This window comes from Callithrix jacchus, chromosome 21 (assembly GCF_049354715.1).
Source record: "Callithrix jacchus isolate 240 chromosome 21, calJac240_pri, whole genome shotgun sequence".
In the NCBI taxonomy this organism is placed as follows: domain Eukaryota; kingdom Metazoa; phylum Chordata; class Mammalia; order Primates; family Cebidae; genus Callithrix; species Callithrix jacchus.
In genome coordinates this window covers 51,138,546-51,151,527 of record NC_133522.1, presented here as the reverse complement: position 1 = coordinate 51,151,527, position 12,982 = coordinate 51,138,546, and the positions used below count along the sequence as shown (strand labels likewise).

The 12,982-nt window shown below is 61.5% G+C and overlaps 1 protein-coding gene across 4 annotated transcripts in view; it reads right to left on the bottom strand.

Moving 5' to 3' along the window:
- Positions 1 to 745: 745 nt before the first annotated feature.
- Positions 746 to 12,982, bottom strand: part of COL18A1 (collagen type XVIII alpha 1 chain) — a 101,117-nt gene continuing 88,880 nt past the window's right edge. For all 4 annotated transcript variants that reach the window (XM_078358754.1, XM_078358755.1, XM_078358752.1 and 1 more), the window contains 11 exons: positions 12,554 to 12,616; positions 8,216 to 8,259; positions 7,769 to 7,876; positions 7,078 to 7,231; positions 6,926 to 6,999; positions 6,391 to 6,519; positions 5,246 to 5,278; positions 3,496 to 3,741; positions 2,819 to 3,016; positions 2,032 to 2,147; positions 746 to 1,140 (listed from right to left, as the gene is read on the bottom strand). In XM_078358754.1, the coding sequence (XP_078214880.1) occupies positions 930 to 1,140; positions 2,032 to 2,147; positions 2,819 to 3,016; positions 3,496 to 3,741; positions 5,246 to 5,278; positions 6,391 to 6,519; positions 6,926 to 6,999; positions 7,078 to 7,231; positions 7,769 to 7,876; positions 8,216 to 8,259; positions 12,554 to 12,616 (1,376 nt within the window). In that variant the 3' untranslated portion in view covers positions 746 to 929. The remainder of the gene's footprint in view (positions 1,141 to 2,031; positions 2,148 to 2,818; positions 3,017 to 3,495; positions 3,742 to 5,245; positions 5,279 to 6,390; positions 6,520 to 6,925; positions 7,000 to 7,077; positions 7,232 to 7,768; positions 7,877 to 8,215; positions 8,260 to 12,553; positions 12,617 to 12,982) is intronic.

Below are 12,982 nucleotides of genomic sequence, written 5' to 3'. Positions count from 1 at the left end.
CTGGGCACCCACACCTTGGAAGAGGGGTGCTGGGCATGGGATGGGGGCCCTGGATGGGAGGCTGCCTCACCCCAACTCATGGGTTCCTCAAAGCTCCTAGTTGGACTTGGCAAGGGTGCAGCTCTCTGCTCTGGATGTATCTCATGGCTCATCTGGGAGATCAGCATAGGATGGACAGGCCTGAAGACAGGCCTCCATGTCAGGGCCAGTTCCAGGCTCCTGTGCTTGGTGGATAGGCCAGAGTCGGGGGTCACAGTGGGCCTCTGAGCTTGAAAATCTGCTCCAGCCTGGGGTTGCTGTAGAGAATGGCCCAGAGCTGAGGAGAAGGGGCTGCCCCCATCTCCAGGGACCTGAGTGACCCTCCTGTCCACCTCGGGGCAAGTGCACACTTTGAGGGGGACCAGGTGGCCCTGTGCAGAGTATAGTGAAGCCCCCATTGCCTCATGGGGCCGTCTGCTGACAGGTTTGGGTTTTGTGCATAGAAGGAAGTTCTAGGTGCCCGCCAGGGCGAGCACAGCTTCCCAGAGCAGGAAGTCGGGGTGGACCTCCTGTCGAAATCAAGCTGTGGTCTAGTCGGGGTGGACCTCCTGTCGAAATCAAGCTGTGGTCTGGTTCGGGCTGGGAGGCTACACAGGGCATGATGCCACACCCTGCCTGACCCAGGCCGCATGATCAACTCATGCCCACTGGGCTCATAGCTCAGGGCAGGGCTGGGGTAGGAGAGCATCTTAGCATCAGGCTTCTGTTTTAAACTTTTTAAAAAATACACTCTTTGGCTTCCTTTTATTTCTGGAGGATTATATGACACGTGAACTATACAGGAAAGAATGCCAGCCAGGTCCTGCAGCGGGGGCTAGCCGGCCGCTCCCTGCCCGCAGCGGGGGCTCCCTCCGAGCCCGTCCTCCCCAGCCTCCGCATCCAGGCGGCGGCTACTTGGAGGCAGTCATGAAGCTGTTCTCGATGCAGAGCACAATGTAGGCGTGGTGGCAGCTGGCGGCATTCTGCCCCAGGAGGCTGCCGCCCAGCAGCGAGGAGGCCTGGCCTGTGACCGAAGGGGCATCGGTCCGCCACGTCTCACAGTAGCTCTCTGTCAGCCTGCGCCCGCTGGGGTCAGAGCCATGCCACACGCTCTTCTGGGGCCTATAAAACAAGCCAGGCCATCAGCCACAGCCAGACCTGCTGCACTCAGGGCAGAGGCCACCCTCCTGGGGCGGGAAAGGTGGAGGCAGGAGGCCGGCACCAGGGATGCTAGGGGACTGCAGAGGCTCCCACAGTCTGGAGGCCACGTGGCATCCCAACAGCTGCCTGTGGAGGGGGTTGCATCTCCCAGACTGCACCCACGCTGCTTCTCCCAGATACACCCATGGCAGAGGGCAGAGGGGCCAGGGCTCGGGGGGCTGGTGGACCTGGCCCTCATGCCTGCTGGGCAATGGCCTCCTGGGGCTGCCTCGCTAGGAACCAGCTCTGCCCGCCAGCTCCTGACTTCCAGGCAGCCCCGTGGCCCAGCCCAGCCCACAGTGCTCCCGTCAGAGACCTTTGGCAGCTGCATCTCTGCCACAGCAGATGGCCAGGCACCCCAGGGAACATGCTGTGCGGTGCCCCAAGACGCCCCGAAAAGCAGGAGTGTTGTAGGAATCGGAGCCCTCACACAGGGAGGGCACAGGGACATTTGGGGTGAAGCCTTCTTCAGGACGCCGGAAATTCGGTCAACATTTTAAGGGCACACATGCTTGGACTCTGTTGCCCTTCAGCACTGCAAAGCTTACGAGGCTGACCACAGGCTTAGTGCCAGCCCGGGAGATGTGGAGTCTGTCAGCCACGGGCAGAGGGACGGGGCACTTAAGGGCATTTTTAGAATGGCTGATGACCTCAAAGAGCAGTTTTCGTTTTTCTAGACACTCTTGGATGTTTTAATTTTTCAGCCCTGAGCGTGGCTCAGATCTGCCCACACTCAGGCTGAACTGCATTGGGAGCATGGGCGGCCGCCCTCACAGGGGCTCTCAAGCTGCTGGCGCGGCACGGGGGACCTACCAGGTGGGGTGCCTCAGGACGTCCTTGCCATCAAAGGAAAAGATGCGTGCCCCGGTCTTCAGCAGGCCCTCTGAGCCTGAGAACAGAGCCTCCCAGCTGGGGAACAGCACCTCGTCCTGGGGAGAAACCCTGTGTATGGGGACTCTGCAGATCCAGGGCATGTCCCACTGGGAGCTGGCCCTGGCCCCCAACAGGCCTCGGAAAGGCAGGGAACCCAGTCCCCTAACGCCAGGCCATCAGAGGGTGGGGGGTGCTGGGCCACAGCCGCCTGCCCCCAGCCCTGGACCCTGGGTCTGTGATGCTGTTGGTTCTGGGGAATGTGGGTGCTCCCTGGGCACCCAGAAACCAACAGCCCAGTGCACAAAAAGGAGCCACAGAACAAAGCCACGTGGGAGGTGCTATGGCAGAGGGGCCACCAGGCTGGGTGGCACTGGAGCCCCAAGGGACAGTTCACCATTCCAGGCTTGTATGAGAGGCCTGTCGCCTGTGTGGACACTCAGGCCAGCAGCATGGGAGCCTCTGAGTGGCACTGGTGGGGGAGCGGGGGCCACATTAGGAGCCTCCTGGGATGTCCTGGGGGATGGGGCAGTGCCCAGGGATGCAGAGGCCCTGCCTGAGCCTTGCAGGGTATGACCCACCCGGGGCCTGCCCTGAAGTCACCAGGCTGGGTGGCAGCGCCTATACCACGGCAGCCTGCAGAGGCCCTTGAGGGAAGCCCCCTGCCAGGAGCTCACCCCACAGGCCACGTGTGGCCAAGGATCCGTGCCCGTAGGACTGACCGACCCACCTTGAGGTTGACGATGGGCACAGCTGCCCGGTCAGCACGGCGCACGATGCTGTACAGGTCTTGCAGCCGCGAGGACAGGAAGGCGCGGAACGTGCCCACCAGCCCCACAGCCCGTGCCTGCTGGAAGCACTGGAAGTCAGCCCCGCGGATGCCCCGCATGCTACCCGTCAGTGGGCTGTTGAGTGCGACCAGGTGGAGCTGCAGGGAGGGAGAGAGGAGGGGTGGGGGAGGCCAGGGAGAGATGAACCTCATGGGCTGCATCAGGTGCTGCTGCCCTCTGCCCCCAGGCGGCGTCCCAGAGGCCGTGGGTGGGTACACCACCCAGGCCCACACCCGTGTGGACAGGCATGGCCTGGGGGGCTGAGTGGAAAATGCCCATGGGACACTGAGGGCCCAGATGGCAGCCCCCGCTACCCCGCTGCCTCTGTAGGCGGAGGCTTGCCCCCTCGAGGATGTGACCAGGACCGCCTCCCGGGCGCTGGACTTCCATGATCGCTTGGCCACCAGAGGGCAAGTCCCAGGCCCTGCCGACCTGCCCTGAGTAGCCCTGAGCCAGCAGATGCACACCCGTGGCTGAAGCCCGGGACCCCAGCAGCTCTGCAGGGGCTGGGTCCTCTTCCACTGTCCTGAGAGCTGAGGGGCCAAGTGGAGCTGAGCTCACTTTGGGGGGCACTCACCACAGGCTGGAAGTTGAGGTGGGTATGGGCAGGTGGGCTCGTGGGGCGTGCCGGCCGCAGGTGCACGTAGGAGCCGTGGTGTGGGGCTCCGGGGTATGGCTGGGGTTCAGGCAGGCGAGGGGGGCTGGCCAGGATGTCATCTGCCCGCCAGGGCCGCGCAGTGGGACGGGGGTGACCCCTCCAGGGATGGGGGTTGCTGTCATGCAACTGTACCACGGGGGGCTGTAAGGCGGCCACTTCGTTGTCCTGCAGGCCAGAAATGAGGTGCCAGTGGGTGGGGCTCTCCAGGTCCCCCCTCCCTCTGGGCTGGACTCCGAGCTGGCGAGCAGGGAGCTGCACCCCGACCCCAGGGCTGCTCTGGGAGCATGCACAGGAGCCAGGGAGGGGAGCCCTGTGTGTCGTGGCGCCGCACTGCAGGTCACCTCTGCTCAGGCCCCGCAGGCCCAGCTGCGCTCAGAAGCTGCGGCCCTCACTGCCCACATGCCCTGACCTGCCCTCTTCTTGATGACTCGGCTCCAATTCAGGGGCCCTGACCTCGGCGTGGCGACCTGCGACCTGTGACCTTCGACCTTCTCATCCCCTGAGCCCTTGCTCTGTCTGCCTCAGTTCACAGAGGTGACCTACACTTTAGAAATCCCAGCCTTCAGGCCTAATTCTCCTGATTGATTCTGTGCCTTCCCCTACAGCCTGAGCTCTCCTGAGCCGGCTGCCATCCACCACACTCTGCCTGCACTGCTATCCCCAGTGTGTGCTCACAGCGCCGGGCTGTCGGTTACCCAGGACATCAACGGCTACCCAGCATGCAGGACGGGCCATGACTATTGACTGGCTGACTGACTGAATCCACAGATGAGGATCAGCCCTGTGAGGAGTCCCTGACGTGGCTCAACATCAGGCCTCACTCCTGAGCCAATTAAGGAGGCATGACCTCTACTCAAGGAGGGCTGACAGCAGTGGGACGAAACACTCAGGAAAATGAAAATATTCCTACCCACCCATCCACTTACCCACCTTCACACCATCCATCTACCCACCAACCCACCCACCATTCATCCACGCAGCTCCCCATCCACTCACCCACCTGCCTTCCACCCAACGATCCACCTTCCCATCTATCTACCCATCCACTCACCCACCTGTCCATCCACCCATCCATCCACCTACCCACCCATCCACTCGCCCACCTGCCTTCCATCCATCCATCCACCTCCCCATCTACCCACCCATCCACTCACTCATATGCCCATCCACCCATCCATCCACCCCCCCTTCTACCCATTCACTCACCCACCTGTCCATCCACCCATCCATCCACCTACCCATCCATCACCTACCCATCCACCCATCCATCCACCTCCCCATCTATCTACCCACCCATCCACTCACCCACCTGTCCATCCACCCACCCATCCACTCACCCACCTGTCCATCCACCTCCCCATCTATCTACCCACCCATCCACTCACCCACCTATCCATCCACCTATTCATCCACCTCCCCATCTATCTACCCACCCATCCACTCACCCACCTGTCTATCCACCCATCCATCCACTTCCCCATCTATCTACCCACCCATCCACTCACCCACCTGTCCATCCACCTGTCCATCCACCCATCCATCCACCTCCCCATCCATCACCCATCCATCCACTCGCCCACCTGCCTTCCACCCATCCATCTACCTCCCCATCTACCCACCCATCCATCCACCTCCCCTTTCTTCTAAGAAGAAAAAAAAAACTTCTTACCAATCCTCGTGTGAGTAGCGTCTGGGCTTCCAGCTGGAAAAAAGCAGCAGGGTCATCCAGGACCTGCAGCCGGGCCTGCACCAGGGCGCCCTCCCTGCCTAGTACCTTCCCTCCCCAGCACCCGACCCTCCCTGCCCACAGCAGGGCGCCCTCCCTCCCCAGCACCCAGCCCTCCCAACATGTGTTTGCTAGGATGCCATCCCCTGCCTCCTCCTGCCAGGACCAAAGCCCCTCAACATTAGGACGGGGCTGTGTCCCAGTGCCTACGAGGACCCCTGGCACACAGTGGGCACCAGCGCAGTGTCTGCTGTGAGACCTGCAGCCTCTCACTGGACAGATGAAGGGACTGGAGTGGGGTTCACTGTCCAGGGTGCTGCAGGGGTCAGCCAGGCCCGGTGGGGGCTGGTGGCTTGAGGGTGGAAGGGCTCTGGAAGGCAGGGCTGCGTCAATGCATGGTGCTCAGCAGTGGAGGCTCCCACGGACGTCACGGCCGTTCCAGCAGCACGGGGCTTCGACCAATCCTCACCTTCGCCACATGAAGGCAAATCTCCCCCAGTAAGCACGGCTTTGCCCCCCTGGGTCAGACTGGCCGCTCCTGCCTCCCAGGCCATTTTGGTAAAGCAGGAAAGGGGTTGGCCTTGCCTGGATGGCACCACCCCGGGTGTGTCTGAGAAGCCAGGTCCGTGAGCAAGGCCAGTGCTAAGCAGTGCGGACACACCTCCTCCCACCTGGGTGTTTGTAACTCGGGGTGCAGAGCCACCAGGCTGTGGCCATCACGTGGCCCCTGAAGGACTGAGCCCACCCGCCACCTTGTCCCGTCAGACACCTTGTCTTGTTAATGGGTGTGCGAGGTGATGTTCGTCTTTGTGAATGTTCACCATGACGGGAACCTCTGGGGAGCCCCGGGAGGGTGCCCCTCACAACCATGCGTTCATCCACTTTAAGACGCTTGAGCTCACTTTTCTCTAAACCCGAAACTGCTCAGAAAAGTATTTTACTAACTTTACTAGAAGTTTAAAAGTTTAAGAAGCGCTGGCTGCCACCCTCCATCCCTGTCGGGGGTCTGGGCCTCCTGCCTTCCGCCAGCCCCAGGAGGAGGCACTGGCCCTTCCACGGGTCGGGAGTGTGCTGCACAGAGCACTCACCTGGACCTTCCTGAAGCCATTCCGCACACGGACGAAGAGCTCCTCCTCCTCGGCCACGAAGATGAGCCAGCCCTCGGGCACCTCGTGCACCTGGCCCAGCATGGCCTGGCGCGTGGCCCAGAGCCTCACCTGGTGGGACCCAAACACAGGAGCGTGGGGCTCAAGGAAGGAGGCATGGGGCGGAGGCAGAAGGAAGGGATGTCCGTTTTAGGGTGCTGGGTGGGGGCTGCACGGCTTTGGGCAGGCATGGACTGAGGCGGCTGCCCCCATGAGCACCGTGGGGACCCCTGCCCATCTCCAGCCCCTCAGCCTCTGTGCATAGGGCATGAACCCCGAGTACTTCCCAGCTGGGGTCCTCCTCCTGGACCCACTGAATCCCCCCGTGGCCCCGCCCTACTTCCACCCTGGAAACCGCATCTCGGCTTCCTATGCTTCTCCCTGCGGGGTCCGTGGGACGGTGCCTCTGAGGGGCAGGGTCTGCAGAGCCAGCCAGGGCACGGGACACAGGTGCCTGGCCGGCCACCTCGATACTTACCCCTGAGGAGGCACCCATGGTTCCAGGGGGCCCAGGGGGCCCAGGAGGGCCCGGAGGGCCGGGAATGCTGATGGCTGTGGGAGAGAAACCAGGTGGGACCACGAAGCCACAGGAGGCGGCCTCTGCCCAGGGCCCACTCCCCACTGACTTACTCTGCCTGTGAGGGCCAGGAAATGACGGGGCTCCTGGGGGGCCGGGGGGACCTGGAGGGCCGGGAGGGCCCTGGAGCCCCTCGTAGCCGATGCCAGGGGGTCCCTGAGGTCCAGGTGGGCCGGGCTGGCCCCGGATGCTCTCTCCCTTGGGACCCTAGGGACGGGGACAAGAGACGCTTCCTGGTTACCTCATGGCCTGGGCAGGGGTCGGGCAAGCTTGTGGGGCTTCGACCCCCTTAGTGAGTGCAGCCTGAGTCACTGGTCCCTTCCCTGCCCACACCATAGCCTGAGAGACCCCACACCGTCACCGTTCCCTGGGGCACGATCCTGGGACAGGGACCAGTGCAGTCCCCAACAACGTGTGGGCCCCCAGGCAGAAGCTGGGACCCAGAGCTCTCTGGGGTCTTCAGGACTGACAGGCCTAAAGTCCTGTCCCACCAAGCCGGGGAGCAGAGGCGGATGGGCCAGGCCCCCACAGGAAAGCACGACACGAGCACTGCGGGGGCGAGGGACGTCTGGGGCCAGCACTCCCACACCCGTGCACCCTGCAGGGACAGGATGTGTCAGGGCTGCTGGACTTGCAGGGGCCTCTCCAGCCTTGGCGGACATCAGCGGCCGGGCTGGACCCACCCTCAGCTCCTGGACCCAGACCCCTGCAACATGAGCTCTGTCTGCACAGGCCGGGACTTACTGGAATCCCAGGGTAGCCAGGGGGGCCTGGGGGGCCCGGGGGGCCACTGCCCCCAAGCTCACCCCTTTCGCCTTTCTGTCCCACGTCACCTCGGTCTCCCTTCTCCCCCTGTGGATGGAAGCACTTGTCAGACACGGGAGCCCCAAACCCCTACAAGGCATAGGTCCCTCCTGTGCCTCCCAAGCCAGGGCAAGGTGGCTGGAAGCTTCCAGAGCCCAGGCCTCTGAGCTGCTGCTGCATGAAGCAGGGCTTGACTCCCCAGCTCCCACTGCATCAGCCAAGTCTCCCAAAAACTAAGTGGGGACAGGCACGTCCTGCGCCATGCTCTCTGAGGCCAGCGCCTCTCACAGGCCTGAACGAGGAAAAGGGGCTTGGGCTGGATGCATCTGCCACCCAGGGGATGTATAGGACCCTGGGGGCCCCCAGCCCCACTAGGGGATCACCCACCTTCATTTCAGCTTCCAACTGAAGGAAGTCAAACGGAAACTGCCCTACAAGAGAGACAGGGGTGCCGCTGAGGGGGGTCCGACGGTGCCTGGGCTTCCCCCACAGCCCCCAGCACTGAGAGACGGGGGTGACGCTGAGTGGGATCTGACGGTGCCCGGGCTTCCCCTGCAGCCCCCAGCACTGAGAAATGGGTGCCACTGAGTGGGGTCCGACGGTGCCTGGGCTTCCCCCACAGCCCCCAGCACTGAGAGAGACGGGGGTGCCGCTGAGTGGGGTCCGACGGTGCCCAGGCTTCCCCTGCAGCCCCCAGGCACTGGCACCAGCAGGTTTATGGCGTTGCTTCCAGCCATTGCTGCATTTCTCGGTAGAAACTGCGTATTTCATTAGGGTTCTTCTTAGTTAAGGGATATTTTGACGTTTTGTTAATGGTGCCTTTTTAAAACTTCATTCATTGCTGAGGGCTAGTTGGTGGTTTTTCTAAACTGTCCCCCATCTTGTGACCTTGGAACATTTTCTTACAAATCCCAATGGTTCACCTGTAGATCACTTGGGTGGCTTAGGTGGGAGACATGCTGAGAAACCGCAACACAGGTCCTTCCCCCTTCCCATCAATCCTCCGCCTCCTCCCAGCGTGGGGCAGGCAGCGTGTCTTGGTCCTGATGAGGGTCCCACACCCCTCCGTGTCTCGGTCCTGGCGAGAGGGTCCCGCACCCCCTCCATGTCTCGGTCCTGATGAGGGTCCCACACCCCCCCATGTCTCGGTCCTGATGAGGGTCCCGCACCCGCTCTGAGGGTGACGCTGTGGAAACCACGGTGGCTCCTTCCAGGCCACGGACGAGGCCTTTGGTGAAATTGCTTCCTGCTGCTTCCTCCTTTGTGTCAGTCTGGGCGGAGGTGTGTATGATGAGTCTTCTCAAAGAACTGACTGGACTGTTTTACCTCCTTGGTCCTGGCTATTTTATAAATACATAAAGCACATGTAACTTGTCCTCATTCGTAACTGGTCTTTACTATTTCTTCCCATCTATTTTCACCAAAAAAATGTGCAGTTTGTTCTTAACATCTAAGGAAGGTTGCGTGGAAACGTGCCACCTAAGGCTCTAATTTTGTGAACGGAGATAACAAAACCCCTTCTCCTTCCAGGTGGGAAGGTGGCCTTGGGCGAACCTTCTCGCTGACTATTCCCCTGGAACCCTGACACGGGTGGAGACAACCTCAGCCCTGGAAACCCAGAAGCTTCTGAGCAGGTGGCTCCACATGCCCAGAGCCCCCCATCCCACAGGCGCAGTCCCTGTGGTTGGAAGTCCCAGCTGCTGTTGGGACCCGTGCTCCTCCCAGGCTGGGCCTCGCTCCGGGTCCTTTTGTAAGTGACTGGCTGTGGAGGCCCCAGTGCCTGGGAGCCTGGGGGTCGTGCCGGGGCAAGGCCCCCGAGGCTGCAGTGTGAGGGCTGCGGCTGCCCTGGGCACACCTAAGCTCCGGGGCTGTTTCTCACGTCCACCTGCTTCTGCTTGACTCACGAGCCGCCTGAAGGGCACTGCCCTGTGGCATCTGACTCACGAGCCGCCTGGAAGGGCACTGCCCTGTGGCATTTCCCATGTGCTTTCGCTGTACGTCGTGAGATCTCGGTTCCTGCAGGCCAGGCCTGCTGTCCACCTAGCCTCTGGTCCCGATGCTGGGAACGCGGCCTGGAGACCTTAGCAGGTGACGCCTGTCAGACCTGCTGTTCAGGTCTCCCTGGGCTGAAAGTCTCCCTATAATGATTGATTTTTTGTTTTAACTTTACCAACTTTTTACTTGTATCTTGAGGCTGTCTCATTAGATGCACAGAATTGTAGGACTACTGAAGGTCTCTGGTGGAGACGCTCCATTGTCTCAATGAACATTTATTTTTTTTTTCAGGGTGGAGTCTCACTGTCGCCAGACTGCAGTGCAGTGGCATGATCTTGGCTCACTGCAGCCTCTGCCTCCCGGGTTCAAGGGAGTCTCCTGCCTCGGCCTCCCAAGTAGCTGAGACTACAGGTGCGCACCACCACGCCCAGCTAGTTTTTGTGTGTTTTTAGTAGAGAAGGGGCTTCACATGATGGCCGGGATGGTCTCGATCTCTTGATCTCGTGGTCTGCCTGCCTCAGCCTCCCAGAGTGCTGGGACTACAGGTGTGAGCCACGGCACCCAACCGAGCATTTATTATTTTTGACCATGTTTCCTACTCCAGGATATACTTTGCACACACCGAGCCACATCCCATACTACACACCCACATATGCACACTCCTACACACTACACACCCATACACGCAGCACTCCACAGACACTCCTACATACTCACACCCCGCTCCACACCCAGCACACCCGACACCCCCACACTATACACCCAGCACACCACATACACCCCACACCCGCCTCCGGGCGCCCTGCCCTCTCTGGTCCTAGCAGTGGGCAGCGTCTCTTAGAGCAGCACATGTCGGTTTTGGTGTATCCCATCGACAGTGTATCCCATCCATCCTTCAGTGGCCATGTCTCCCCGAGTCACACTCACGGCACCTGCAGATGGATCTGTGCTTCGAGCTCCTGTTTCATTCCCTGGTTTCTGTTCGTCCCGCCTGTTCTAAGCTCCTTTTCCTCTCCTGTGTTGGCTTCTTTGGATGCAGTCTGTGTGTTAAACGTCCTGTGTGTGCCATCCTGCCTCTCCCCCACTGTCAGCTCTGCCTTCGTCTCCAACCTCACAGTCCAACAGAGTGAGAACTATTGCCACTCCCCAGGGCGCTGAGACTGAGGGGGCCTCTGACCCCACTGTCACCGGGACGTCCTGTCCTGCAGCCTTTATGGGTTCCTGCGGGCGCCTCTGACCCCACTGTCGCTGGGACGTCCTGTCCTACAGCCTGCACTGGTGCCCACTGGCGCTGTCTCTCCCCATCCCTGCACTCCCTTGGCCTCATCTTCTCTCTGAAGAGCCTCCGCCGACACAAGTCAGGTCTGGAGTGGCTGCCTGCTGGGCGCCATCTGGTTCTGAAGGCTGTGGGAGTACTCCGGCTGTAGGAGCCCATGCTGGCAGTCCCTTTCTTGGACGTTTTGAAACCATTTATGGCCTTCTGGCTTCTCCCATTTTGTTGAGAAATCTCGTCACTCTTGTTGATCCTTCAAATGTGGGGGGTTCTGCACCCTCCTGGGCTTTGGAAGAGCCTTGGCCATTCTGGTGCAAACACCACTCCCTCTGGTGCCCCGGGGACCCTCGTTCTGGCTCCCAGGGACAGGCAGCCCCACGTCCACCTGGACATTCTGCTTCCTCGGTCGTCTCATCCACGTAAACCCAGAGATGGGTCCCAAGTTCCGCCGTCAGCCCTGGGTTCATCCCGACCCCTCTGTGCTTCCCAGCTCTCCGCTGCCATCTCCAGGTTTCCCGAAGCTTATGGGTGTGACTGTCGGAGTTCAAGGTGGGTCTGACCCCATCAGCGGGGCCTCAGGTCTGCCGTGGCGCCGGCCACTCCTGGTTTCCGGTGGGGCAAGTCATCTGTGTGCTGCTCACTCCCCTCCTGGGCGTGAGACACTGCAAAGGCCAAGCCTGGGACGAGCACGTCCTCCCCCTTCCTGCTCGCTTTCCGCCCACCTTTGCCTCTGCAGGCCTTAAGGATGACCCAGCCCTGACTTGGCCTCCGCCTGCCTGGTCCCTTCACACCCCGCGGTGCAACCCCAGCTATAGCGGCCATGTGGTGGTCTCCTTGGAAAGGACCCTGGTGGTGAGAGGTGCCCACAGCTGGCCTGGCTCTCTGGGCTTCTGCTCTGCCAGCTCCCACACATCCTCAAACAGTGGCTTCTCACATTTTGTCCAGCTGTTCTCGGTGGTCTTATCATCCAAGCAGCCCTGCCACCCTCAGTGGAAGCGGGACTCACTGAGGCATTCTCGTCCTTCTGCAGGAGGGGGTTGCTGGGCTCAGCCTGCTGCGCAATGCCTCCTCCCCACACGAGGCCCTGGGAGACCCTGGGAGGCAGAGGTTCCCCAGCCCCATGGAGGGGAGAGGGGTCTCAGGACTGCCAGCACATCAAGGACACTGTGCCTCTGCATAGTGCCCACTCAGGCCTAGCATGGAGGGGCAGCCGCCGGTTCCTGAGTGGGTAGGGTGACAGGGGGATCTTGCTGGGCCTGTGCCCTGCAACCCACCCCCATCCCAAAACCAGGTCCTCTGAGAGCTCCATCAACCCAGAAGGGGCTTCCTTCTTCCCAGAGGGCAAGGTGGTCACCACACAGTGAAGGGCCAGGACCCGCCGGGGGTTCTGGGTGTGACCCTGCTTCAGTGCTGGCCACACCGGGGCTCCTCCACCTGGCATGCCCACAGCTGCTCACCTGGCGGTCCGGGGGGGCCCACTTCTCCTTTGGCGCCCTTGGGTCCCGCAGGGCCCCGATTTCCTGAAAAGAGACCAAGTGCAGGTCATGGAGTGCTCCAGGGAGGAACCCAGCCCGAAATGCCCCGTGCCTGGGGCCCTGGGTGGGGGCATCAGGTGGATGTGGGGGATGGGCAGGGCAAGAGCTCCCGGAGAGCAGGGGAGCCCCAGGTCCCCCTCAGCAGGCCACGTGGAGGACAGGCCATGCCCGCAGGGCACGTGCTGACCAACAGCAGGCTGCTTCCATCCTGCTTCGAACAGAAGCAAAATCTAAATGGCGAATAGCAAATGGGGGCCACCCCGAGGTCAGGTCCTGGACAGCTGTGCCAGGAGGGGTCTCAGGAAGGGCCAAGATCATCAGGACTGAGTGTGGGCTGAGTGCACTGACTCG